We start from the raw sequence: 27,724 nt of genomic DNA, 5'->3' as shown, positions 1-27,724 counted from the left end.
TTTAACACAAAAATTTAATTACACACAGGTCCTTCAGTCTTCTTAGGTTCATATGTTTTGTGACACAAAAGGTTGCCTTTGGGAAAAGTAGAAAGAGGAACGGAGGAGAGCATACCAACTCAGGTAATCGAGAGTTTAGTAAATCAGAACTTGGTGCCTTTAACACTGAGTAAGAAAGTGCACCCTGTGCACTACTAACACAATCTAATGCAGTCTGAGCTGACTGATGGGGCGGGTGCTCCAGGGTAGAAGCCAGTGGAAGGTTAAGTACAACACGTTCTGCAAGTATTACCGCAAGCGGAGTTTGAGGCCAGGCGGGTCAGATTCAGTTACAGTGCAGCTATGCTACTTTCTTGTTTTACAAAAATATTAGAAGTCTGTTGGTAACAGACAATTGGAGGAACTCAATGCTGCCCACTACAGACTCCTCAGATTAGCACTTATTAAAAATTAATAAAATGGTTTATTTTATATATACATATGTTCCAAAAAATTTATACAGTTAAAATATCAAATTAGTGATCTGGTAACAATACTGTTCAAAATAATCTCTTTTGTATGAACATTAAAATACACGTTTTTAAAAGCGTTTCCTTTTAGTGCTTCCAAAGCACAGCGTGTGCCAAGGCCACCTGAAGAATCTCCGTCCTCCTCACAGGATGAAAGAGAACTGAAGTCGGGGACCTGGGAAGCCTCAGGTGCACTTTCATAATGTCTGTAGACAAAACAGAAGAGAGTCTGAGGTAGATTGTTTAGTGACCATCAGGTGGTAACAGTCACAGGGCTGTCTTTAGCTTTCAATAACACAATAGCAGTTTCTTTACTCTCAATCTACACTGAATCTCAAGTTTAAAGGCATGGCTAGTAGTTCTTGGGAACAAGACCCTTGTCTCTGTGGTGGCAACATGCAATATTACCAGTGCAGGTGTTTCTGGGAGGATTTTTTGGGAACACACGGGATCTCTCCACGATGCAGACAGTGCGTGCATTTGACAGTGCCCCATTTTAGTGCAACCTGCTGCCTATAGCACGTAAAATGTCTAATGACAGTGTTCAAATGAGTAAATTCTCATCACCTGCAGGAGGGGCAGCAATGGTTATTTTCTTCAGCCTGTTGAGCAAATAGCACCCTCCACAGGAAAAAAGCCACACCTTTCATGGCAAATCCTTAAGGTTATAGCCCAGCTTCTGAATGGAGGTTCTTAAAGTTAAAGCTCCACTGCTTCTTCTCAGACTCTGACAGTAAAATCACTTGACTGCCGAGATGGTGAGGGCAGCAGCTACGTCCTCTTCCACTCTTCTGCAGCACAGCAAACTCATTCCTGGTCCATACTGGTCTGGCCGGTACACTATTATCTACTGTTGACATGATTAACTCTGTTGGGTAGGCTGTTGAACTCTAGTTCCTCTAGTATTCTCTCTAAGTGTTGTATTAAGACTCGTTTTTTAAACCTAAGGAAGAGAGAGGAATAATTTATTTTTCTTCTGAAAATACACGAACAACAAAAGATTATTCAGCCATGACAAATCGTATTTCCAAAGGCCCCAATTCCAGTATGGAAGAGCTTTCTTTATTTCTGGTATTATAATAGAACCTCTAATTTAATACAGCTGCCCTTCCCCCAACCCATACCCTAAATTTGGAATCCTTCTTCAATAATTCACTATTCTCTCTATTTCACATTTAAACTGCAAGTAAGAACTATTTACTCCACAAAATATAATGGGAGTTTGACTGCTAAAAAAACTATAGTAATTTAAATCTGTTAAAATAGAAAAGTACAAAAAGTACTACAATCTGGAAAGTTTAGGATTTACTACCATGATCAAAATTAACATTAATGACTATCTTTTATATCTATACAAACCTTGCTGCTTCCTTGATAGCAAATTCAATGAAATACTTCCGAATTTCCATAGGTCCTTGCACATCCTCAAGAAGAGAGAAGATTTTTTCATAATCTAAAAAAATTTGAACACATATTAAAAATAGATCTTGCAAATATATTTTCAACAGAGCTCAACAGCCAAAAGAAGAAAGGAAATCCAGTATTTCACACTTAGATATCTGGTATAAGACTAGGGAAAAAAGCCAACATTAGCTTTATGTACAAAGAGCAGTTGATGCCAATAACTGAAGTGATACTGAAGATCTACTGTTCAAGTGTGGTATTCAAGAAGTAGGTTCTGTTTAAGAGTGGCAGCTACAAGCATCTGCCCTCAGAAATTGCAGGGTAAATTTTCTCAGTAGAGAAGTCTCCTATTTTCACAAACACAGTGCCATCATTAACAGTTAATATATGCAAAAGGGCCACAAAGACCTTTTTTAACCTAGAGCTATCATTTCTTGAAGCAAAGGTTAGGACTCACCTTCTCAAAAGACAAATTATTAATGCTTAATCTGAGCACTATTAATATCAATGTCTTACCAGTATAAAGTAAATATATGCACTGCAAAAGAATGGATACATTATATCAAAAAAAAAAGGGGGGGGAGGGGGGAACAGTTTCAATATTTCCTGTATTTGAGCTCAATATGAAGCTCTTTATGGTGCTGTGATTAAGAGTCCATTTACAGGAATGCAGCAGCTATAGAATAAGGATACACAGTCAGAACTGTGAATATATATACGCATTTAACACACTGCTACAAGCTTGCTTCTTTGATGACTGCCTGAACTCTAAAGCAAGACAGATGACTCATACTGAACATACTATTTTATTCGAAATCATCATTTATTGGACACGAATTTGGTGCAAGATTAGACTATCTCACTTTTGCAAAACATACATAAACTAACATAATCAAGTAGGAAGTTTTACACTATCTTTAAAACAAAATACATATGCAGCATAAAATTTTTTTCCTCTCCCAACAAGCTCAGTCTGCCACCGTGATTATATGTCTCAATAAAACACTAAGTTTTGGGAAAATAACATGAGACCAAAAAGAATGAAGAGTTAGGAAAACCCCATTATACTAATTACTATTTTTATGGCACTTGACAATGTATTAGAAAAAAAAAATCATTAGTTTAATTTGTAGAAATAGCTCACTCAGACACAAGACCAATTTAGGGGTATCTACTGTTGTTCAAGAAAAATGGAAAGATTATGCCCATGGGCATAAGCAAATATGCATAATCACATACATCTAAAGCATATATACTAGTTGGAGTCTCTGGTTAGTATTTTGTTTGTTCCTACATGCAGGTACAGGCACAACATGTAACAAAAGCTGAGGTGGTAAGTTACTTTTCCATGGAATATTTAGGACACTAGGGTTATTGACTGTTATAGGAAAAAACAGAAGTCTTTCATTTTGAAGAGTTTACAACACTATTCCATTGCTAGTTACGCTGCCTTTCAAAATAATAAAATACCACAACACTATTACCTGTGAGATTCCCTTTCCAGTACATTCTAACATGCACCCTTGTAGCTACACATGCCTTTGCCCACCCAAAGGAAGCTTTGAAGGACACAAAGCAAAGTGCACCAGGCACATATAAAGAGAGTGCAAAATAAAGGAAGTCTAAGAGAGGCATTGCTGAGCTCTTTGAAGTAGCCTTTCAGTCTGGAAATACATACTTTCATTAGATCATCAGTAACACCTTTCTTGAGCTCAAAGGTTTTATCTTTGTAAAGCTGCTTTACAGGGTACCTTTTACACCAGTTAACCTACCTTCAAGGGCAAACAAGGTCACCTGGCACTTGTCCTCCCAATTACTAGTTTCTAAACTTCAGCTCACCTGCCCTCCATCTAAGAATTTTCCTCCTTTCCTGTCCCTCCGTTAGGAGGGACACATGCAGTCAAACAATTCAAAATTTAAATTGCATGTGTTTTAAAAATGGCTCCATACAATATTAACAAAGTCTTCTGTATCTCTAGCCTGTGTTTAATATACTGACAAGGTTTAAGAACTTACTTCTTCCAGGCTTGCGAACCTCCTTCATCACTTTAATCTTGATATCAGCATTGTTTCCCTCCAACATCGTAGGTGTTATTTTCAATGAGTTTGGCACAGATCCAGAAGTAGATTCGATAACCCGTTCTTGGTCATCTCCAGGAACACTGTAATTTAGAGGTCCTCGAACAAGTGCATTGGTTCCAGGTTTATGATCCAACCCATCTTCACTTAAACAATTGAACTCATCAGGTAGTGAATCTAAGTCATTGGGTAGCATTTCATCCTCTCCCATAACAGCTGGAACTGAAGGAGCCATTTGCACAGGTAAGCCATCAATTTGCTTTTCCATTGACTGACAATTTTCTGCTTTCTTCTCTACATTGCCATCTTGGACAATGCTGCTATTGGTATCTACAAATTAAAAAGATGCATCTTACTAGTGCTTAACTGTAGTATCAAAACAAACAAGCCAAAAAAAAAAACCAAACAAAAAACCACCACAAAGACCCCTTCTTGTTTAAAGTACTACATGGTGACCTGAAAAGTACTGAGTAACCCTTCAATACTTTAACCTCTGAAGCAACCCATGAAATACTTTCCTTTGGACTGTTACCACCTCACATCATTGTCATGAAGTCATCATTTTCTGTATTGCTATTTTAGTGTTAAAATTTCTACCTAAACTAATGCTTTCCTTCCTCCCCCCCCAACTCTAATTAAAAAAAAAAAAAAAAAAAAAAAAAAAAAAGTTTTCTTCTGATTTGCTGGAACAGGTTGGTAGGAAAATTAGTTTCTGCAGGAAATGAAAATGTAACCTTACTGTAACTTTCCTACCCCACCTTTCTTTCCCTCAAACTACAGACATACAAATGAGAACTAAAACCTGATCTGAAGTTTTTGCAACCCAACGAAGCATCTTGGTGAAAGGTTTCAATCTTTTTCCCCCCTCCGTTAAAACTGCTCTTCATTCAAAACTTCAGCTGTAACAGCAGCCTGTTCATCTAGGCCAACAAAAGAGAAACTCAGTCCTAATTAACACCAGTTAAAGCATACAAATGCTGACATACTCTTTTGAATTAGCTTAGAGAGCAAAGGGATACTTTTTTTGTACACATATTCCCATCTGTGATGGCACAGACTCTGAACTACAATTCACTCTACCTTTATTTGCTGGGATGCCTTTGAGGTTCAGATACGATGGGGATCCAGAAGCAGAAGGCGGCCCTTTCCCACCAACATGATTCGTTACAACAGGCGGTGACTGTGGTCGTCTCAACAGGGGTGACATACTACGCCTTCTCTTTAGTGATGCAGGAGTATTGGGCTCTCCAGGACGCTTTATCTTATTCTGAGGTCCAGTGACAAATTCATCTGCCTCATCTATCATCATACCCTGGAAAGAACATTTTTTTTTCAAATCAGTAAAAAAACAGAATTTATAGCCATTTTATCAGTTCACTTCTAGAGTAATTCCCTCCCATGTTACAATTCAGATGTTTTCAAAACCCTTTACAGCTCTCAGGTTTCAGACATATCTAACGTATGTTGTAACCAGAGACTGACTAGCATCATTCTGTAAATCAATACAATTCTTTACATACTACTCTCGGACCACGTGAAAGATATCATTCCTTTCTGCATATTACAGAAGAGCTGTACCTGTTAAGAATATACTGCACTTAGGTAAGAAATTCTATTCGTGAATTAATTATGTCAAATCATGTTAAGAGTAACTATACACAGTAGATAGTATGACTCCTCCTACCTTCTTATCCTGTTTAAAAGGATTGCCAAATGTATGAAGCCTTTTTGGTTGATCAGGATCAATCTCCCGAAGCGGTGATGGCATCATTTTCAGGTATTCCTGGTAATTTCCCATTTGAGCAACAGGGACACTATGAAGGCAGTCTGCAGCAGAACAGGAGATCTTTATTTAGTCTGCTTTAAAACTAGGACAATACAAACTTCACACAAACACTTCAATTACAGGTGTTAGCATTAAGAACCAGAGATGTCCATTTTTTCCATGGTGGAGAAGGAGCTGAAGACTACAATTTCAGAAATAAGGCTGACAAGAGCTAAGCTTAATTTGCACAAGAAGAATGAAAATAAGCAAAGTTTAATCTCTATCCTAACAACCATGTCTTAGGCCTAACAAGGGCAAACTGGAAGTAAGCCTCCCTGCTTAAGCTACCATCACTACAGATACATCTGCCTACTCTATCATCAGGGATTGCTCTCTCATGAAGCTTATTTTAAAATTCAAAGCATGAGATTTTCCATGACAGAAGGCAAAAAATTTCCTTCTTTCCTCTCGACAACCAAGAAAAAGACACTGACTACCCCAACAAATGATGCGAAGTCCACTTCCTCTCCCACATCTAGGGGAGAAAGCATTACTTCAATGAGTATCTAAACAGCTGTATCATTTCTGAACTGTTGATGAAGAACGGTGGCTACTTACCCTCATCTTGCCCCAAAATAAGCCTGTGTGTTTTCAGAAGATTGGTTCTCATTCTAGTTAGCTGGTCTAGAAGACTGCGACGAGGAATATCATAGGCATTTCTGAATGCCTGTGGCTTTAAATCCTAGTTTTAAAACAAAACAAACAACTTCAGTTAACCTACTAATTCTTGTGCACGGAGAAATTCCTCTATATATTGTAATAATGTTAATTTAAAAATATATATTTTGAAGTTACTTCGGATCTTCATAACTGGACACAGTAGACAATGTCTGTTACAGTCTTTTCAGCAAGACCATATTCATTATGAGCACTTTCAGCTCCATTAAAACAAACATGTTAATTCCTGGACTAGCAACACTAACAGCCTCTTATAGAGGCTATTAAAATATAATAATCTTTGTTTACGACTATGGGATTTTCTAAGAGTGTCCAAGAAGCACGTGCAAAAAATTGCATTTTATCTTCTATTTAAGTCTATTCTTCATTTGTCACAATTTAGAGGAAATATTTCCTTCTTCTATACTAAGTCTATAAAAATTATCCATTATAAATGGATCACATAACTGCTTAATCATGCAAGATTACTCTCGTGTTTACCTTGTTTAAGAGTCCTATGTGGAAGCCAGCAAATTCTTTAACATTCATTTCTGCCAGTCTCAGTGGAGATTCCCCAGTGATCCCTTGCAGGAGTTGCTTAAAATCCCTACTGTGCACCAAGGAGAGGCCACTGGAGTGATTTTTCACTTTTATTCCAATTTCTTGTGGAACTTTCTTACCCACTGAACCTATAATCCGTTCCGATTCTATTTTTGTCTAAAATGGAATCACATCGTGAGTTAAAGAATCAGCAAGCATTGCAGATCTCAAGTATTACACACTCAGTACATTAACAGGCTACAACTATAAATTTGGCTCCTACCTACTCAAGAAATGGGAGAACTACCTATCCAGGGATGTGTAAGATTCTAAAGAAAAAAATCCAGATGTGCTATCTTATGGAAAAAATATTCAGCTACTGTATATAATTTTATATGGCTAGTAGGAGGTCTGAATATTGCTGATTTTGCTGCTAAGTCTGTAAATTTCTTTTTGTGCCCCTGAAGACTCATCTTTAAAGAGAAAGAAAAAAAAAAAACTAACTGAAGGTGGGATGCCTTAGGTTACTTTAAAAGCAGCATCTAAAGCAACAGTATTATTCAGATACAATTATGTAAGTTCAGATTTAATTTTTGAAACAACCCAAGAGCTAAGATGCACTATCTTTCCAAAAGGATAAGAAAAACAAGTAGCAGGACCTACATGAAAGTTGCTTCATCATTAAGTTTCTAAAACATGTTGTTTCTCCAATTAGCACAAACCTCCTATGGCTACAGATAATTTTACTGGTTAACAAGTATATGCGTCCAGCCGTAAGACTATATTTACTGTTAAGTGTATTCAACATAAGATTTCCACCCACTTGCAAAACCTTCAAAAAAAAAGAAAAAGAAAAAACCCAACAACAACAAAAAAACCAAAATGCACACTGATCGCAACCCACTTCCCCAAAATCTCATCCTCTGAAGGGTTTGCTTCATCCTCTATGGGAAATACTAAAGTTAAGAACAACAGGATGATACCAGAATTCTGGAATTACATGCCCCTATATGGGAGCTTATAATGTATGCAACACATTTAAACTGTTTCATGTGCTGAGAATGTCTGTGAACACCACAGTAGCCATCTCAAGCCATTCTGTCTCTATATTGCAGATAAGTAATGAAAATTTGCATATCATAAAGCTACCAAAATATCATCTGTTTTATGTCTAACAGATGTCACGTCAGAGGCTTTTTGAGCATTTGTATTTTGTGCATTCTTTAAGGCGGAGGATTTTTTTTTTTCTTTGTAATTTTTAAAGGCTGCACTGCTTCCCCACTGACTAGAATTCTAGGTATTAAACTACTGTTCAAGAACCACTCATGCTAAGGAGGCATGGCTTTCAGACAGTTATACCTGCAACAGTATTCTTGACAAAGAGAAAAGATATGCAAGACTATTTCCCACCAGGTCAAGTATAACACATACAATGGATTTGACCTGAAGGAAGCAAAAAGCTCAGACATAAAACTCAAACCAGGTCCTTATTCCCCCTGGAAAAGAAGGCACACTTTAGAACATATACATTGCCAAGTCACCTATGAAAATAAACATAGAACTGAGAACAAGCCTCTGACTTAAGCTGTGATGAATATTGGCAAGAGCAGCCACAAATCCAATTACTGATAATCTTCGAAGTTTAAAGGACTAGTAGATGTTTAAAATGTAGCAGAAGAGGTCTCCTCCTTACTCCCCTCCACCACTTACAGAAGGCACAATCACTGGCTCTAGAACCAATCTGGATTCATCCATATTTGCAGTGGAAATGCTCACCAGTCTTCAATTATAACATATGCTGTACACCCATATGAACTCCCACAGGGATTAACTGCTTTATAATGAGATTACCACAAACTAAATAATCAACGCACTTCTAATTGCAAAGGTTTTATCAATACTACCTGTTGGCTGAGTTTTTTAAGGTAAGAGATAACACTGTAACTAAGTCCACAATCTAAATTATCTGATATCAGATTTGGAGCTCCCATCATCCTTAGGGCTTTCTTTAATGGCTATAAGGAAAACAAAATACACAATAGTAAGAGAGTAAGTCTTTTAAAAAAAAAGATTTTATAAGATCAATTACAGGAAGCTAAGGCACATGGATTAGTGCTCTAGCTTTTCCACTTTTGGCAACTAAAATTCAAGTCTATTCAGATAACATGTGACATGAGTTTGGTAGTCTAACTAGCTTGCAATGGACAGTATGCCACATTACCAAGACACCACGCACTGTGGTGCCACTGGCAATTTCCACTCAAAGGCTCAGTACCAGAATAGCCGGGATGATGCAAGTCCATATTGAGGTGCATTGTCCAAGCTACATGTAACAGGTGACACAGTGCTTCCCCCCACCCTTCATCTGGCCCAGCCAGTTCTCTTGGCATCAGCTTCACAAGTTCTAGCAGTTCACCCACATTAATACTAAGCAATCTGCGCTTTCCTTACCAAGCTACAAAAAATGCCAAATTTGGTTTCTCTGAAAAAATCTAAAGTATATTAAATCAAAGCTTATTAAATATTTAATGAACTGAAAACATGTTACATATCTTAATATAGTTACTATTGCTAAATATAATTAAAGGTACTTATTTCTTAAACATATTAGACCTAATCTACATACCTCTGCAAAGCAAAATGTTTGCTACATAATAATGATGAAACTTTAGGTAAGTAAAATTTACTAGAAAGAGGTATAGTGCGCAGGACTCTGGTTGCACTAGCCATCATTATACCCAGGAACAAGAAATGAGAAAAGAAACATACCAGTAAGTAGTAAGGAGGCATTGTTTTTAAGTAGTTGTCAAAAGCCTGTCGCCACTTCAGATTTGGTTTAAGTTTGTGAACTTTAAACAAATCATCTGCAACAAGGAAAACAGCAAAACAAGGTTTTATTTATCTAGTCCCAGACCATTAGCACTATTCAAAATTCAAGGTGTCAAGTTTCCCCCCTTTTCTTCCCACTCCCCCATCTCCCAATGGGGCTTTCCCAGAAAAACTGTCCTTAACCTTAGGTTTGAAGAATTTTGAATTCTCAGTCCTAACTGCAGTACTTTCAAGGTATGCCAGGCTCCTCGTTAGAGTAAACTTACAATGTATGCCAGAATCTTAAATACTGCACACAACTACTAGTAACACGGAAGGTGCAACAGATCCGCCTGCTAGAGGGTTTTACCTCCCTCAGCTCTTTTGCATCATCAGGGATTCTGCATCTGATTAAACCAAACAACATTCATTTGGTTCAATTTCCATTTTCAACACAGCTTTCTTTCGTTCAACCTGTATGATGAATTCAATCCTGGCTTCCAATAAAAACATCATTAGGTATCAGACGAGAGGAAAAGAAAAAAAAAAATTCAGAGCAAGGAATCCTTATGGTGAGCTTTGCTGGACTCCACTGGCAACAGCAGCAGCTGTCCCTGGCAGAGAAGGGGTATGCCTCCAGCCCCACCGCCTGCCTCTTACCAGAGCAGCAAACTCTCCCACGGATGCAGACAAGAGACAGTCATTAGCTACACAATCCGTTTGATGCCATTTACCAAAAGGGCAACCAGACATTATTTCTTTCGGATACTGTTTTGGGAACAGTTTGCTCGCACTAGAGGTGTGCATACCACTTTCAAGAGTCACTGACTTGGAGCATATACCTATTTGCTGTGTACACAACAAACTGTAACAGTGATCTCCAAACATCAGAAGGGAACATGGCATTTTGCAACTTGTCTTTTGAGACTATGGTCAATCGAGATCAAGTTTCTTCTTAGTAGGCCAGTAATATTCTGGCAAAGGGAGACTAGTGGAAGTATATACAGGACTGAAAAAGGGATCTCCAATATTTAATTGAGGAGAGTTGCAGGAAACAGGGAGATGCACAGAAGAGGGTATGAGAAAGACAGATGCAGCGAAGAAGTTGTTTTCTCCAGATTGAGCTTTCAGGAAGATATATTTAGAGAAGAAAATTTGACTTGCACAGTATTCTGCATAAATAGAACAGATGTTAAGATAGGATTTTCCAAGTTCTCATCATCAAACCACACTTAATTACAGGTATTTTCCAATCTAAATGAATTCCATACCACATACAAAAACTACTCTACAGCTGCTCTAATTATTCTCTTTCTTGGCCTGAAGGAAGTGGGGTGGAGCTTGAGAATACAAGTTAGAACTCCATTTTGTAACTCAATATACCACATGCTTAGTGCTATTATCACAAGTTCTTTTGGATAATATTCTGGCATATGGCAAATGCAAAATAATATCCATTCTTGTCTTATAAGCCTCTTAGCTTTTTACAGCAAAATGGAAGTTAAACCATACAACTTTCCCCAAATTCAATGAAAAACATTAAAACCCTGCAAAATGTTGTTACAATATGTGCTAATATTTTTAAGTCTGAAAATTGGTTATGAGTAGAGCTTAAACCTCAGACACTATATAATCACACCATCACACAATACTGTCTGATTTTTTACACTGATACAACCCTGTAAGTTTGACAGTGCAGCCACTCTTAGGCATAGATGTTCACAATACATATTGGTTCAGCTAGCCATAATCCCTGATCCAAAGCATGGCTGCGGTGCAAGAAGCCAGCTGCAGAAAGCGCCCCTCTGATCTTTGCTATCCAAAAAAAAAGAAGTTCTGAAATGTATGTCTAACTTCAGCAAAGATCCATCCTGTCTACAATGAGAGCCTCTCAGCAGCATGAACTCACTGCAGGAACTCCTACCTTCTAAAAGGAAGAGGGTCACGGTGGTAAACGTAGCCACAAGTTTTAAGGAAAACATCACTACCAACATCTTACCTGCCTCTATTGCAAGTGTTCAAGACAGACATACACTTTTCAGCAGACTGCAACACAGACCCTTGAAATGTACTTTTTCCTGTGCTCTGGGCTGCATGTGAGCATTTAAGTAAGCAAACAACTGATAACTCAGTTAACTATTTCTTTTGTAGATTAAATTCAAGACTTTTGAAAATAAAATTCAAAAGTATTGAAAGAATCCTTTCACAGAGTAGCTTTAATCCAACCTGTTGATTTCCAGATGCTACTGTCTGCATAGTCCAAAAATCATTTTAAGATTTTTTTTCACTTCTACTAAACTCAAAGGGAGCTAAAAGCACTGGATAATTTGGAAGATGGTATCAGAAGCCACTAGTAAAGAGCCATAAGCTGCAACAATTCACGAGAACATAGGTAAAGCTACAGACAGATCAGTTAATTTAATCTAAGTGCACCACAAATAGTCTCTACCCATAATTCAAACTGTGACAAACAAGATACTAATACGTAGCTTTAACAGCCAGTACCACCTTAGGAGGCTCAATGTACTTTCAATTTTAGTGAACAGGTTTAAAAAAGTAAGTAAGAAATAATAACAAATAAATAAAAAGCAACCTTAAGAGTTTAGTTGGAGCCTGATTACCAAAGTAGCTCATGTGACAACAGTTTAGTTCAAAACAATAGTTTGCATCATGTAACCCAAAGTTAAAACTTAACACTCCCACCTTTTTTCTTTTTAATCACCACTCACATCAAATTCCACCTGAACAAGTACAACACTGTTACCTGCCAATTCCTATAATTCTCCAAGCTTCCCTATGCCTCTACACTAACAGATAAGGTTCTTCATTTTAAGCAGTACAGACTCATTTTATATTCAGGGAAAGTAATAGCCTTCCCTGCAGGCAATCTAGCCAAAAACAAGGAGCTACAAGGTAAAACAGCATCCAACTACCAAAAAGATAATGCAATATTCTCTTCTTCCACTGGTACAAAGTATTTGGTCTCCCCTTCCCCACTGCTATAGCAGATTATGTTAACGTTTGTCAGAAAGACGGTCCTTGGTTTCCAAAATACAAAAATCATTATTTACAGGCTCTCTCCAGGAACCTATAAAAGCATCAAGGAAACTGTCCATGTTGCAGTCCTTCATGGGCAGACACCTTCTAAAAGCTCATCCTTTTGCATATTTAGTCCCATGGAGAAAGGATATTAACCACCTCAGGGTATTCACATCATTGGTGTTTCACCACTGCTTCTGCTGATATAGCAGGCAATAAGCCCTCCCTCCGTCCATCAGTGCCTGCCCTTTCACTAATGCAACTAGGAACGTCAAAAAAACAACTTAGGAAAGGCAGTAGCACTCAGCAGCATACTCGTCTTTGCTAAACTCTATCCCTAACCCCTCATTTGACTTCTACTTTGTGAATCTGGCTGCACAGTTGTTTTTAAACAGAAAGATACCTTAAAGTAAAATGCCGTTGCTAATATCAAAGGCAAAAGTCCTTCAAAAATAAACTTCTATAATCCCCAGGCTACATACTCAGCATAAAAGTACATCATTATTCATCTGCAAAAAGCTCCATCTCCAGAAGTTTATTGCATCTCACACTGATTAAAAAAAATAAATAGAACACCCTGCATCTCTGTCTCCTCAGCTCTCAAAGCATCACATGCATGACACTACCACAAACAAGACACGATGGCTCTCTAAATTTCCTTAGTAGTTGAAAGAAGATGAGCAGTTTAGCTGCAAAGCACATTCCACTCAGTCTGTCTTACCTCTTTAGAAGAGCTAGAGACCAGAGTTTTGCCAGCCAACCTCTCTCCCACAGTGTACGGGCCAGGTTAACAAAGAACTGCGCAGCTTCACTGTTTTACGAACAGCCACATTAAGTGGCTCTTTACTGTGCTTCAGATTCTAAGAGCAGATCCGTTACGTTACACACTACGGCATTCCCAAATCCACTCTTGTAGAAACTGAGAAATAGATCACTGGATCTACAGGATTCAGTACAATTTATATCCTTCAGTCATAGACCACTACAGCTTGTTTCAGTTCACTCAAGTATTACCCGAAAGCTTCCTTATGCATGTCTATCCTGTCTTTATTTTAGGACTATTTCTTACATTATTTTCCAAAAATAGAATTAAAACTCCCCCTACTCAGGAATGCAGAAGGAATATAGAAATGCAAAAAATAACTGCTTAAGCATCTTGCTATTTGATTATAATGCTTGAACACATGTAAGTCACCTGCTAAGAGAGCTTAACATCCACAGAACGTTTCCAAAAAAAAAACTGCACAGTATGAGTGATACAGTTGTAGAGTGTTTTTGGTTTATTCCTTCAACAGTAGGAAGGGAAAAATATTATCCAAAGTACTATCTCAAGATAAGTCCCAGCCTTCAAATACAATATTCTACTATTAGGGCAGTAGCCACTAGAACCTTGCTGATGCAATGGTAAGGGTGGTAGTGGCTGGACAGAGCAGGTTTCTCCTCTCTTGCATTTGGGAACTTCTTGCATCCTTTTTTAATATGAGTGAGAGCATTGAAAGATTGGTTTTATATACTCAAATCAGTCCTTGATTGAGATATCAGTATCCACTATGGGTAGGTATCAAGCTTATAATCTTAGCCATTTTCTGTACTGGTAAGTAGAAAAGGGGCCAGATCTGCTTTTAGATTTCATGTATACTCTACAGAATTTAATTCCACTATGCCTTAGAGACCAAAGATAAAAATGTCCAGGAAAAAAGATCTGAATGTAACCCTTTGCATATCTGTTTGAGTTAACAATAGGGAATACATAGTATTTGTATACTAGAGAAAATACTCAGTTTACAACTCAAAGAACATGGAAGCTTCATACTCTCCTTTAAACATAATTCAGAAATTTAAGATGTGGGATACGAGGCAGATGCGAGTGAACTGCAGAACAGCACCACAAATATTGAAGAGGTGCCTTTGTCCATGAAGCAGGAAGACCTTTACACCCCTTCAAAAAAAAAAAAAAAAAAAAAAAAGGGCAGGGGAGGACATGGATTACCAGAAAAGACATGGCAGAACTGCAAATGTCAGCATCAAAAGCACATCAAAATGAATAAAGAAATTCATTTGATATCAAAAATGACTACTTAACTAGTAGATTTTCAGCAGTAATTCAGTAGCAGGCTCAAAGAAACTGTGACTTAGTTTAAAAAGTATCCTACTTGCATTCTTTGGGACAATTATAAGGCTGTGTGGATGATTATGTAAGACAAATTCACGTTACCAACAAGCATCAATTTTCTTTTTTGGTTATGTCCAGGATTGTGAAAAAGCATTCCTGAACTGTTTTTCCTAGAACTGAACACAACAGCCTTGTGTAAGATATGGTGAGATTCAACGTTATCTTCACTGTTATCCTGTATCACGAAGCACACCCACAAAAAAGCCCTACAACATCTACAGATAAAAGGTTTAGTAGCACCCAGGAACCTATTCTCTCTGCAGTCATCTTTTCGCCATAGGAACCAGAACCCTCACAGCCACAGTTATGATAGCATTTATTCACACAGCACCTTTTTATACCGTCTTTCCTGTAGAAAGCAAGTTCATTGAGGGAATGAAAAACATTGGACCTTTGGGCAGAGAAGAAACGTGGGCTGTTTTCACTGCTCTGTTTCTCTTTACTACTGTGAACTGCATCAGGGAATTTCCCTTTTCCCAGCACCCATAAGAAACCTTGCATCTGATCTTCCAGTCAAAAATTAGCTGCTGCAAGAGCAGCTACAAAACCTGGATAAACCACACCCTAAATGAGGGAAAAGAATGGAGGTTGAAGCTTACTCCAGGTTAAGGAAGAGGCTACGTGTCTAGGAGGTGAACAGCATCAAACATGCACTGGAAGCAGGTAGCTCTCCTCCTCTGCTGGAGAGAAAAAAAGGGAGAGGGGGTATGAAAATCCTCTCCTCCCAAATTATATTAAAGAGTTTGCAACATTCTCTAGTCTCTGATCTCCATTATTTTATAATGTCTGAAACTAAGGCAGAACACTAACCGTTATTTATGTTTTTATTTCATTCTGAAGTAGTTATATCAGCAGACCAATGTAAATTTATTACCTACCTAACAATGGAAGTAAAACAGGATAGTTGTAAGGCATCACAAAGAGGTTTACACAGGTTAAAGTAGTGCTTGCTTTTAAATACCCGAACGGATGGCCAAGTTCGCTGTATTTTCCACTGCTACTCACAAATACCTGATAAAGAATAAAAGGTGTCACTGTATCATAAGAACAAGGAGACTATTAAGCACAGAGCATTTAGAATTAAAATCAATCTGAATCCAACTCCATTAAGACAACAGATTTTTAACAGTCGCCAAGTTGAAGGCTGCACACACCAAAGCGAGCGTGCACTTGTATTCCTCAGTCATGCAACAACTCAGACATGCAACATTTAGCATAAACCCAGCGTGGAACCGCTCTTCACAGTATGATCTTTAATGAGCCTATTTTTAAGTGATGCTCTGAATAGCTCTCTAGCTATTTAAAACAGGTTAAAGGGACATCTGTTGAAGGTATTTTAAAAAACAATTGATTTAAAATTAGTCCCCTGGTTCATATATAAGACAGTATGACCAAAATGTACCAAATTGATAAATATAGATTAAACAAAAAAAACACACAAACATTCAAGAAACTTCTCTTATGCCAAGTGTCCACATTCTAAATTTTTTTTTAATTTTAAAAAAAGCATGCATACTAGTATTAACTTTGAAAAAAGCATTCTATTTGCAAACAAGGATTTCAACAGAATGAACATGGTATATATTCTTATTGGGACAATAAAATACTCTGTATTTAACCACAAATAATTTTTGCAACAAAACAAACAGAGTAAAAAGGAGTATTTTTCCCTCTGTCTTTTTCTAAGGATTTTTTTACTTGAGGCATAAGGGTTTGTTAAATGGTGTCTATGATAATTAGCCTATTTCTCCAGTTTGTAAGAGTCCAGTATATAGCTGGAAAAGGCCACTTTTGAGAAACAATAGAGAAATTAAAAAAAAATAAGACTGTTTGGAGGACTTCGGCAAGTAACATTTATGAATGCATTCAAGCCATTTTTGCAATTAACTTGTTAAAAGTAACTTTAATTTTTCTTCTAACAATGGTTGCTATATTTGCATTTAAGTTTTAATATTTACTGAAGGTGGAATGGAACTAAAGAGACACATACTTCACAAAGGCTTTCCAGATCACATTAACCAAACTCCTGGTGTACATACTGAGCTATCTTTTATAGGAACACCACAGAGAAGGGAATTACAAGCTTTGTTTTATAGAGGATGCAGAAACAAGTCACTTGTCCAAAATCTCTGAAGGAACATGCAGTGAAGGATTTCAGCAACAGAACTTTTGACTTCTTCAAGGACAAGCTAGTTGCCAGTCTATTTAACAAGATAACAGGTTCCATTCTGTTCCCATTAGCAGTTTCAACCACCTAGTGGAAACTGTTACCTAATCAGTATCTATATGTATGATGGAAACTAGTGCTAGTAAGCAAACAGAAACCTGCAAGAGAATTTCAATTTAGACAAAAACGGAACCTAGGGGACATTTCTTACCAAAATGTGACAGACCTAGAAACAGAACTAAAAGAACTTAAAGTCTTCAGAGAGAATACACATTCTAACTTCTGATAATTCTATTAGAAAGGAGGCAACTGACACCATGACACATTTCTTCTCAACAGCCAGAGTCTGACATCAGACCCTTGTTCCAGAGGCGTACAAAGTCTAAGATACTGCTACTTTATGATACTCACTACATTTCTAGAATAAAATAAAGGTCAAATACCTGCCAGCAGGTATGGGGAGATTTTCTTTCCAAGATGTATTGCGTTAAGGGTGAAGGCTCAAGCTCATACTTGTCAAAAGGAAGCTTGTCTATTACCATTGGTTCACAATCAACACAGGAGAACCTCACAACAGGGTGAGCTGTGCGTGGAGGCTAAAAGGAAGAGGAAAAAATAACAGACTGATTATCTGGTACTAACAGTAAACAAGTCAACCCTCTTTATTACAAGAGGAAAGAGACAGACTCATAAGCATACATTTTACAATCCTGTAAGCCTAAATTCTGTTTGCATAATTTCCTTTAAAAACAAAAATAGGGTATAAGCTACTACAATGTGATATAGACTAATTAACTAAATATTTCTCTGACTTACCAACCACCAACACCACAACACTCGCACATTCTTCCCACCAAGAGGAAAACAGGGTTAATATTTATCTTTATATTTAAATGCCTCCTTGTCAGTCAATCCATAATACAACAAATGATTTGAAGAAAACTTCAGCTTTGCTTCCCAGGTTGATGCTCACAGAACTATACATGTGAAATTGTGCATGCTTCATGAAGAATATTTCAAGACATTCCCTGCTGAGTTTGAGTTCTCCCATCTCAGATTATGGTGTGGGATGGCAGGGAAGAGTACCTCGAGCACTTGCATAGTGCAAAAAAAAAAGTACGCCCAACAGGAGAGAAATATTTAGAAAGGCTAGTAAGAAATGCCAGAAGCATGATGATTTCAGAAAGGGAGAAATGAATGCTGCTCTTTCCTCGTCTTCTGAATGATGCAAATCTTCCCTTACACTTTTAATTCTTTCTGCTAGTGAAAGAAGAGTCCATATATAAAGTACTGCTAAACAGAGAAACACAATACATTTTCTATCCTCCTGAATAAAAGTAAGTCCTTCTTGTTCCATCTAAATACTTCAAGCTTCTGATTAAAATTTAAAAGTCTCACTGTAGTTTGTAGTATAAAAAGCGTTTTAAAAGCTTATGAAATTTAACAGTAAAAACTATTTACCAAATTAGCTAACCAGATACACGACAGAAAACTTCTCAGATCCAGAAAGTATCACAGCATGATATCTACATTAGATTACACCACTCCATGTTACAATCGTTCGAGTTACTCCTTTTAAGCAAAGTTAGATTTTATTCCTAAACAGAGCGAGTCAAAGTTTACTTTACTATTCATTTTCAGTTGGTTTAATTAGACACAGATTTCTTTTTTTCGGTTCTTATTTTACTTACCAGTGTTGGTGAATTCTGATCAGGCCAAAAAGATTCTGGAATTGGCCAATGTCCAACAGGAACACCAGTTTTAGGGTTAGGTCGTACATAAATAAGCTTATGACAACTATGCCACGGTTGAGAAGCAAATGAATTGATGGGCCTGGATGAATCAACAAGTCCATCTAAAATTTATACAAAACAAGATAACAACAAAAAAAGAAAAAATAAATAACAGCATGGCATGTATTCGCCTCCCAGCAAAATTTCTGCATTAGTAACCAAAAAGGTGTTCCATTACAATTTTTTCAAACACATACATACAGATCTTAACATCAGTGGCTAAAAAAAAGCTAAATATCAAAGTATAAAAAAGCATCATCTGAGAAACAATGGTAATATTTGCCCCCATCTACCATCCTGCTTCTGTGACACTGCAGTTAGATAACAAGCACAGTAAGGCATACTCGCCTCTTGTGGAAAAAGCTACTTGCTTAAGTTCAGTACTTTGACATGGATCTGATTTATAATAGCAAGTCTATGATTTTTAGCTTTGCTGCACTCATAAGACTGGTCAATTGCATTTACAGCTTTTCTACAAGGGATGCAAAACTCAGTGATGCTGCCACTAGTGGAAACAAAGTGGATAAAAGTTCTGTGGAAGAGCCAGATGCATCTTGCAGGAGCAGCTTTGGTCACATTAATTAGCAAGAATGTCACAGTTCACAAACTCCACTGTCTACTGCAGAGAACACTGTTCTCCACCAGCTCACTGTATGTACCAGCATATATTCCCCATTATATTGAGGGGAAAGCAGGTTTAGAATTTCAGAATTGGCTTCAGAACACTGTTCTTAAGGCAAATGGCATAGCAGAGATCATCCATTTAAAGAATCTTTTTTCTTTTATAAAGATTTTACACTACTGATTTCAATTTCAATACTAATTTACAAAACGCCTTTCAGTATAGTTCTCTATCTTATATACACAGTGATCTTTATAGCTTTGATAAGTTCCATCAAATTTATCTTTAGTTTAGAATTTCCTTGATTCCTGTAAACACTGAAACTCTCACCATTTTTGTATACTCTTATCCACAGCGTGTCATCACATAAATGTGACGAGGTAAACAATTCCACCAGCTATTTTGCCATGTAGGTGAACATTTGGGCCAAAGGGACTAGGGACTTTCCCGAGGTGCCAGCCTGCACTGCATTAGAGTATGCATTAAGCATACTTTCAAGAAAATGACATTTATATAAACGAAAGGAGGAAGAAAAATATATAAGCCAAAAAAGTGATTAAAAATGAAAGCAGGGATAAAACTGACTACGCTAAGATGCTCAGAAGAGCATAAAAGCTATTACATTTCTGACATTACAGTAACATCCTCATTTTCTAAACATGAACAGGTCGGTTCTCTCTCTCCCTCTCCCCTCCACTTCAGTCATAAAATTCTGCAAATATGAAAAGAAATATGTACTCTTAATGTGGAACAGTTTTTCTTATTATGCATTTTACTTGCAGCTAGCAAAAATAATTCCTTGTTCTTTACACACATTTTTTTTACTTGCAGGTAAGAACATTTAAATTAAACTATTATTTTGTAACCAGTGAGTAGAATGAACATGCCCAGAAACTAAAAAATTGTATCAGATGTTTAAGGACTTAAATATGCTAGTCCTGAATTTAATTAATTAGAAAACAAATTCTGACAGGACTGGAATGCAAACTCTACCATTTCCTGCAAATACTCACTCCCCCTTATTACTTCCTTCAGAGGTGAGAAAAAAAGTGACTGGAAAGCTAGCAATCAGGTGAAAGATCGTCCATACAAACATATGGCATCACTCAACTTATTGAGGATTAAACTAACACTGGTAGAAGTTCAGCAATGACAAGATTAAGCAAACATGCATGCAACTCAGAACATCCATGATGATTTGGGGTATTTAAAGAGATACTAGACCTTTATCACTGAAGCATGCAAGATTGATATTCTTAATTACCTTTTTAGAATATATTAAACCTTTGGTGTATCCTGTACGTTACAATGGAAAGAAGGTAGAAAGTAAATTTAAGACACTTAAGGATAGCTGCATGCATACAAAAGATCTGTTTTTGAGTACTAAAGGAAAAGAAAAAAAAAACAGTTACTATACCTTCTCCAATAGGAGCTGGATCTGGTCCTGACTTTTCAAAATTAATAACAACTCCACTTTGAACTTTTTGAACTAGAGATTCTAAACACTGATTCAACATTCTCTGTGTCCGAACACAGTAGGAACGACCTATACAGGAGAAATTGCACAGGGAAAATTTGAAAGCAAGCTTTGGGCAATCTTAATTAAGGAAGATGTTTTGTTAAACAACTCACATTGTCAAAGCTTTCCACTTTACCTAAAATAACGGCAAACTTAGCAGAAGCTGATGTGAAATGCAAAGTACTTCACAAATGCAAACACAACCAAGGAAAATCAAACTGATGTTTGAATCTCATGAAATCTCATTAGTAAAACATGCCTTGAAGGCTATGTCAGGCTAGTCCAGCCTGGGCTTATAAAGGTCCTTAAGAACCTCTGATTTCACCAGGACTTCATAATTCATCTGTTTTAGACTCTCTAGACCTAATCAACTCTAATATAATCCCTAACATCCCCCCGCCAAATAACTTTTTTTTTTCCCCTTCTCCAAACAACAATTTGGCAAGAATTCTGACGAAGACATACAGGAACAAAAAACCTCCAGAATTAACTCTTTAAAATTGCATCTAGCTTATTAGCTGTGCAACTGAATTAACCTCTCAATGATATCTGTCCCACTCATTCAACATTTAAATAACAAATCTCATTGCTGAGCAAAGCCAACCTCTGCAAGGACAATCTAATTCTCCAGTCCTTCCTACTACTGCATCAAGGAGATCCTCTGAAATCTAGAATATCTGAAATAGGAACCTGATTTATTTTTTCAGCACTACTGGAAACCAACCTCAAAGAGTAAGATACAGATTCTCATAGAACCTGACCAGTCTGTATATAGTGTTTAAATGGAGAAAAGTAAGAGATAGAATTGAATCAAAGGAAAAGACTATTTTAAGTGAGATACCAAATGTAAATGAGAGCAAGTAACGTTCAGTTACCTCCTGTGACTTCACACATCTGTGTGATGGCAGATTCATCAGTAGGCACACTCCCAAGCTGCTCTGGTTCAGCAGATGCAGCTCCTGGCAAACGCAGCACTAGAGCAAACAGCCTTTGATCCCAACGAAATGGTTCTTTGGTTAGTTCACTTCCAGGCAAAGGAGAGTTCAAAGGAAGATGAAGCTAATAAAGTAAGATTTGAATAATATATATATATATTTTTTAAGTATTTGACAAGTCATCTAAAAACATAATACAAAATAATTAGAAAACTTGAGTAAGCTAAAAAATATTTTTTTCTATCCTATCCACTAGTTTATCTGAAGTTATAGTCTGGAAACCCATATGGACTATAAATTTGGCAGCTGCACAATGACAACACAGTCGGTTTCTTTTCTCTATAAAATAGGTTGATGAATGAAATGGAAGTACTGTTCATAATAAAAAAAAAAATGCAATTGAGATTCATCTCAGCATAGTACCAACTTACAAGATCATAATTTGATTGAATCTAATACAAGTTTACCTCCTCTTGAACTCCAGCCGTATTTGTCAGTTTGTTTCCATCTGTGATGGTAATTAAAATAGATGGCTCCAAAAAGAATGGATTCCTTCCCTAGGGATGAAAGCACAGGAATACTAAGAGCAATGTTCAACTGCAGACTTGTATTTTTGTCATTATAAAAGAAGTAGTAAGATAAGCAGTCTTTCAAAACAATCCTATAATTTTCTTTAAACAAGTGTGGGGCTATACAGAACTACCTAAGTAGTGCTACACTGTGCGCTTACACACCCCCAATTATTTGCCTAAACGCATTTTTAAAATTATTACTCTCTTCTCTAGTAACAGCATCAACCACCTGTACCACACAGAAGCAGTACATAGGTTAGTAACAGCACAGAGAACTCAGAATTCCATGAGTGAGGCACAAACAGAACAGTTAACTGCTCCATTTAGAGCAAGGGAGTGAAGACCGAACATTAACTGAACTGCAGATTTTCTGCCATCCAGTATACATACTCCCATACAACAACTGTGCATCTATAGTCTGGGTCGTTTGTATTACTGCTTTCTTTGTAGTTCAACAAGGAAAAAAGCACTATTATATGCTCAGGACAGTTGTCCGCATGTGACAGCAGGAAAAAACTGCTTTCAAGTTTTTTATACATAGCTATGCAACAGAACAATATATTAAAAGCTGTAAAAAGCAAAAATAAAACTTGAAACATCAAAATCCCTTCACAAAAAGCATACCAAAAAAAAAGATGAAGACTACAATGGATTTGTTACCTGTCCATAGTTGTCTATTCCAGACACTAATCTATTGAGATTTAACAAGTCAAATGACGATCTGAGTGCCTGACCAAGGGTTGTTAGTCCTGAAGCCTGCAGATTTTTCAGTTCATTCATAAATGTTGCATGATTTTCCTTCCATCCAGCCTGAAACATGAAACAAAAAAAGCTTATTAGCTATTTTAGTAAGTGTGAGCTGTCATCAATCCCCCTTTGCATAAAAAGTAGATTATATTCCTCATTAGCAAAGACATCGTGTTGTTTCCTTGCTACGTACACCTAATCCATGCTTACTGCAGAACTTAACATAAAACAAAGTATACAGTGGGACACTGACAAAATACACACATTATTAAGTGCTTGAAATAACCTACAACTACTCAGCTCTCACCATGAAAACTACTGTACAGGCGATGCAACTAACAAAATTATTGGAATTCAGCATGTGAATTTGTTCTTAGAAGGAACTCTAAAATAAATCAAATCTATAGGTCAGAACTGTAGTTGCCAAAGAAATAAAAGCAAAGATAAAAGCAACACAATGTACCTGCTTCTTCTATCATATACCCTCTTTCACTCTTCCCTCCATAAATCCAGACCCGAAGAAAAGAATGCAAATGCAACATGCAGTAATACAAGAGTTAAAATTAAAAAAAGAAAAAAAAAAAAGGGAGGTGGGGGAAAACCAGTAATAATGTTGATCGCCATCTTTGCTGCCTTGTCACCTTCTCTCTCCCCCCACAATTTTCCCAAGTAGGAAGTATTATTAGCATATGAATTAATAGATGGGATATTTTAAAAATTATCAGCCGCCATTTTTGGTATATTCCATGACTATCACTTGTTTAACTTTTCCTTCTCCTTTTCCTGGGTTCATTTCATGCCTTTATGTATTATCAAGCATCTTCCATCACTTCTGTATCAAAAACCCCTTTTCTCCTACACCTTGATGTTTCATCCTCCAGCCCTGTGCTAACTACATTCTTTTGCCCCTACTTCCCACTGTAAGCTGAGTAGTAGAGCACAAACACCTGAAGTTTGGCCTAAAAAGCAGGGAAGACATTCTTTCTGGTCTTCAGCTTCAAGAAAATATGCATGCAGGCATATGACACTTTCTTCATAAATTCAATTTGAAATCCTTCTCACTAAATACTTCTATTTCATTGCTGCCACCTAAACCTATCCAGAGCTTCTGAAACTTACTGTTTAATTCTTTTTGGAAACCTGCGTAACAGCTTCAGACCTTCACAGATATGCCTGGATTGCTCTGCACCTTAGTGTGCCCTTTAAAACGCATATAATTGTAGACCAGCTGCTGGCTCCCAATTTCAGGTTTTAATAAAATTTGCTTTTTTACAGAGGAGGAAACAGGACAAATGTATAGAAGGCCACAGGCTTCTCTCGCATCCCACAGACTGGCAGGTGCTGGGCAGAAACCAGCAGTTGGTAGAAGGTAATATACCTCATTTGAATAGAGCTGTAATACCCAGAAGTTCTGGGTAACAAGTACTACAACAAGACCCTGAGAGGTCATGAGTTTGTCTTGGGTCTTTGCTTTTAAACTATTAAAAAAACACATATGAAAGAACTAAACTACAGTTTACAGTGTTGCAGTATCTCATAGCTCAAAAATTGGATATCGTACACACACACACAAAAGTTATTGATGATAAGGCTTGCAGACAACTCAAAGGAATAGCAGAAAGTGATGAGGACAGATCAGTCCTCCCAAGCATCGTGGATCCCATGGCAAGCCAGGCTATCATACGCATTAGCACCAGTTGTGATTCACATTCCTTCCTCCTAAAACATGGTATGCTTCCAAGATGGGAGGCTGTTGTAGAAAACACCAGCTCACAGGGAAATGGGTCACTATTTAAGCTAACCCAACCAAAACTAGCCACTCTAGATATTCACACTATTCTCAGCCTTGCTACCACATCTGTCTGAACCTTTCTTACAGTAAGCAAGCAGTTATTCACCCAGGCTCACTATTACCTGACAGCACTGGAGACAATTCCTTGCTTCACACAGAATCCTAGTTAGGCAGACATGGAGAGAATTTCAGACAGTATTACTTTTGCTGGGACAACCTCTGAACAACAAATCATCCATGGGAAGCAGTTGTCTCCCTCCCTGGCACTGGTCTCATGAGTAACCACCTGCCGACTATTCCACGTTGTGCAAGAATCTAGGAGGACAAGATTTTCCTGTACTTTTTAAACAGTTACATCCCACTGGCTGTTTTAAGTATACTCTGTGGGCTGGGAAGATAGTAATGGGGTAGATAGGAAGTTTGGAGCCAAAAACCAATATAAAATGGAGCAGAAATGAAGGAAGAGTTTTTCAGTCCTGAACACGAGATGATCAATGTCTCTGCTGAGTTCTCAGGCCTAAGCTAGGAGGATTTCTTTTCTCTTTAGAGCAATGAAGCACCATAAGGAAAATCATCATCAAAAAAAAAAAAGGTTTTGGTCAGATATAGCTCCCTGAACCAGTTCTTCGTGATTTAATTAGTACACAGGAGAGAGAAAAGAGGAAAATTCTGCAATGGGGCAAAGAGACAGCTTTCAGCAGCAGCTCATCATTAAACTGGTCTATCTTTATCACCAAACTACACTAAGTTCAAAGGAACCATGTCTGCTGTGTTCAATCAGCCAAATAAATCTCAATAAAATAAGATCAGTGCACCCTCTCCCTCACAATAAGAGTTTAACAAAATACGGCATCTCATCAGCTGAGCCATGGTAACTCCCGCCATACATACTCTCAGCCCAAGGCAAGCGTAAGGTGATGACTTTGCAAGACGCTGTCATTGGAAGGGTAAGCGACATGTTTGCACCTGGAAACCACAGGTTATGAATCCCCTCGTTCCGTTCCCCAACTCAGCCAGCAGCCACCTCGCCCCAGCATCGGGGCACAGACACTTACAGGAGCTCATTATTTTGGAGTGCAAGACCAATGTGTTAATTATCTTTTTTTTAAAGAATAAAAGAGCACCAAATCCCAACAAGAACATCTGCATTTTTCTAAAAAAAAAAATAAAATAAATAAAAAAATATAACCAGTGAACCACTGCAACTTAGCTAGTCTCTCTGGAAAATCTCCAGAGATGCCACTATTCTAGGACTATTCACTTGCTGCTTTCTCTATTCCAAGATCTCTAATGGATAAGCATCCGAACACATCTGCTTCGAGTATCTCAGTTCAAAGAGCACAGAGAATTGTAAACTCCTTCAGACCTTTCCTTAAGGAAGCATTTTGAGAGACACCTACCAAAAATGCTGAAGCATATCAAAACAGTGCAGATCATACATAAAATACCGCTCTTGGCACAAAAGGAGAGCTGTTGCACACTTAAGTATTGTGTCTACAAGTTTCATACTAGAAACGTGCACAACACTTCAGAATACACCTACTGCCTTGATTAAGAGCTCCCACTCTCCAAATCCCTTCGTCATGCCGAACGAGCTCTTTGTACAAACAGGTAGGGTCTCCCCACCCAAAACCCAGAACGTATCCTTTTGAGTTAACCAAACTGCTACACAGAACTCCTGATTTCTATGAACTCTTAGATACAAGTGAAACTGCAACACTTTGTCTGGCAAAAGCACTTATCAAATGAGTCAAGTTTCCTGGGAATAACCAGGTCCTACTTCAAAAAGCGTTTTTCCGTGAAGAGCACTGTTCGAGTTTCTTTACTGCAAAAGCACATTGATCAAGAGTGAAGTATGTACAAAGGCAGCATTATTTGTAGCCTACAACTCTGACTGATGAATTTAGGAGTATTTCTTCTTAAAATAGGTAGTAAAAGTTTTCACTGATATTTAGAGGGTCAAATTTGGAGATTTTGCTATTTTACGGTTCTGAAAACATTTGCCTGGCTTCCCATGCCAACTGTGTTTGATTTAGCAGCAGTGTGGTTGACTGTGTGCAAAACATACTGTACTTTCCAGTGCATAACAAAGTACACTGAAGGCACAAAAAAGTAGCTATTACCATTAGTTTGACTTCTAAGAAAACTACTTTTCCATTACATCCTACTGCCTCTCACAGGATCTTGAAAGACAGAACAGAGATCTATACATATTTCTCTTGAATAAACAATCGTACCAGAAAACTTCATTATTGAACAAGGGCAGAAGATGCAGGATTTGCTTAATTCTATACCCAGTTTCAAACAAAGCTCTGATTAATTAACACACTACATTCTTCAAATTATCCTCAAACCAAGCTTTCTGTATCAAAAATACCACCAAGTTAGTGAAAAGAAGGTCTACTTTTGTAAATGTTTTTCCTAGAAAAATTCTAATCAATGAAGAAATAGAGAATAATTAATGTGTATTTCCAGGACAGAAACTCAAGCCTGAGAAGTTTTCTTTCCTCTCCATATACACAGTATAGTCAAGCATGTAATAG

At 37.4% G+C, this 27,724-nt stretch overlaps 1 protein-coding gene across 6 annotated transcripts in view; it reads right to left on the bottom strand.

Moving 5' to 3' along the window:
* Window positions 1-27,724, bottom strand: part of LOC134145229 (integrator complex subunit 6-like) — a 43,856-nt gene continuing 16,132 nt past the window's right edge. The window contains exons 3-19 of one of the 6 annotated variants that reach the window (XR_009959565.1): window positions 23,303-23,452; window positions 22,538-22,627; window positions 22,011-22,194; window positions 21,034-21,162; window positions 18,893-19,056; window positions 17,645-17,797; window positions 15,913-16,045; window positions 9,784-9,878; window positions 8,919-9,029; window positions 6,976-7,191; window positions 6,376-6,499; window positions 5,677-5,819; window positions 5,073-5,304; window positions 3,930-4,322; window positions 1,869-1,962; window positions 1,077-1,452; window positions 1-715 (exon numbers count right to left, since the gene is read on the bottom strand). Coding sequence is in view for 4 of the 6 variants with exons in the window: in XM_062584546.1 (XP_062440530.1) it covers window positions 1,353-1,452; window positions 1,869-1,962; window positions 3,930-4,322; window positions 5,073-5,304; window positions 5,677-5,819; window positions 6,376-6,499; window positions 6,976-7,191; window positions 8,919-9,029; window positions 9,784-9,878; window positions 15,913-16,045; window positions 17,645-17,797; window positions 18,893-19,056; window positions 21,034-21,162; window positions 22,011-22,194; window positions 22,538-22,627; window positions 23,303-23,452 (2,511 nt within the window). In the remaining 2 variants the exon portion in view is untranslated. Of the gene's footprint in view, window positions 1,453-1,868; window positions 1,963-3,929; window positions 4,323-5,072; window positions 5,305-5,676; window positions 5,820-6,375; window positions 6,500-6,975; window positions 7,192-8,918; window positions 9,030-9,783; window positions 9,879-15,633; window positions 15,715-15,912; window positions 16,046-17,644; window positions 17,798-18,892; window positions 19,057-21,033; window positions 21,163-22,010; window positions 22,195-22,537; window positions 22,628-23,302; window positions 23,453-27,724 lie in introns of those variants that run through there. The other 5 variants (XR_009959566.1, XM_062584546.1, XM_062584547.1 and 2 more) reach the window with 5 other exon arrangements.

This window comes from Rhea pennata, chromosome 11, assembly GCF_028389875.1.
Source record: "Rhea pennata isolate bPtePen1 chromosome 11, bPtePen1.pri, whole genome shotgun sequence".
Classification (NCBI taxonomy): Eukaryota; Metazoa; Chordata; class Aves; order Rheiformes; family Rheidae; genus Rhea; species Rhea pennata.
This window is presented reverse-complemented; position numbering and strand designations above follow the sequence as displayed.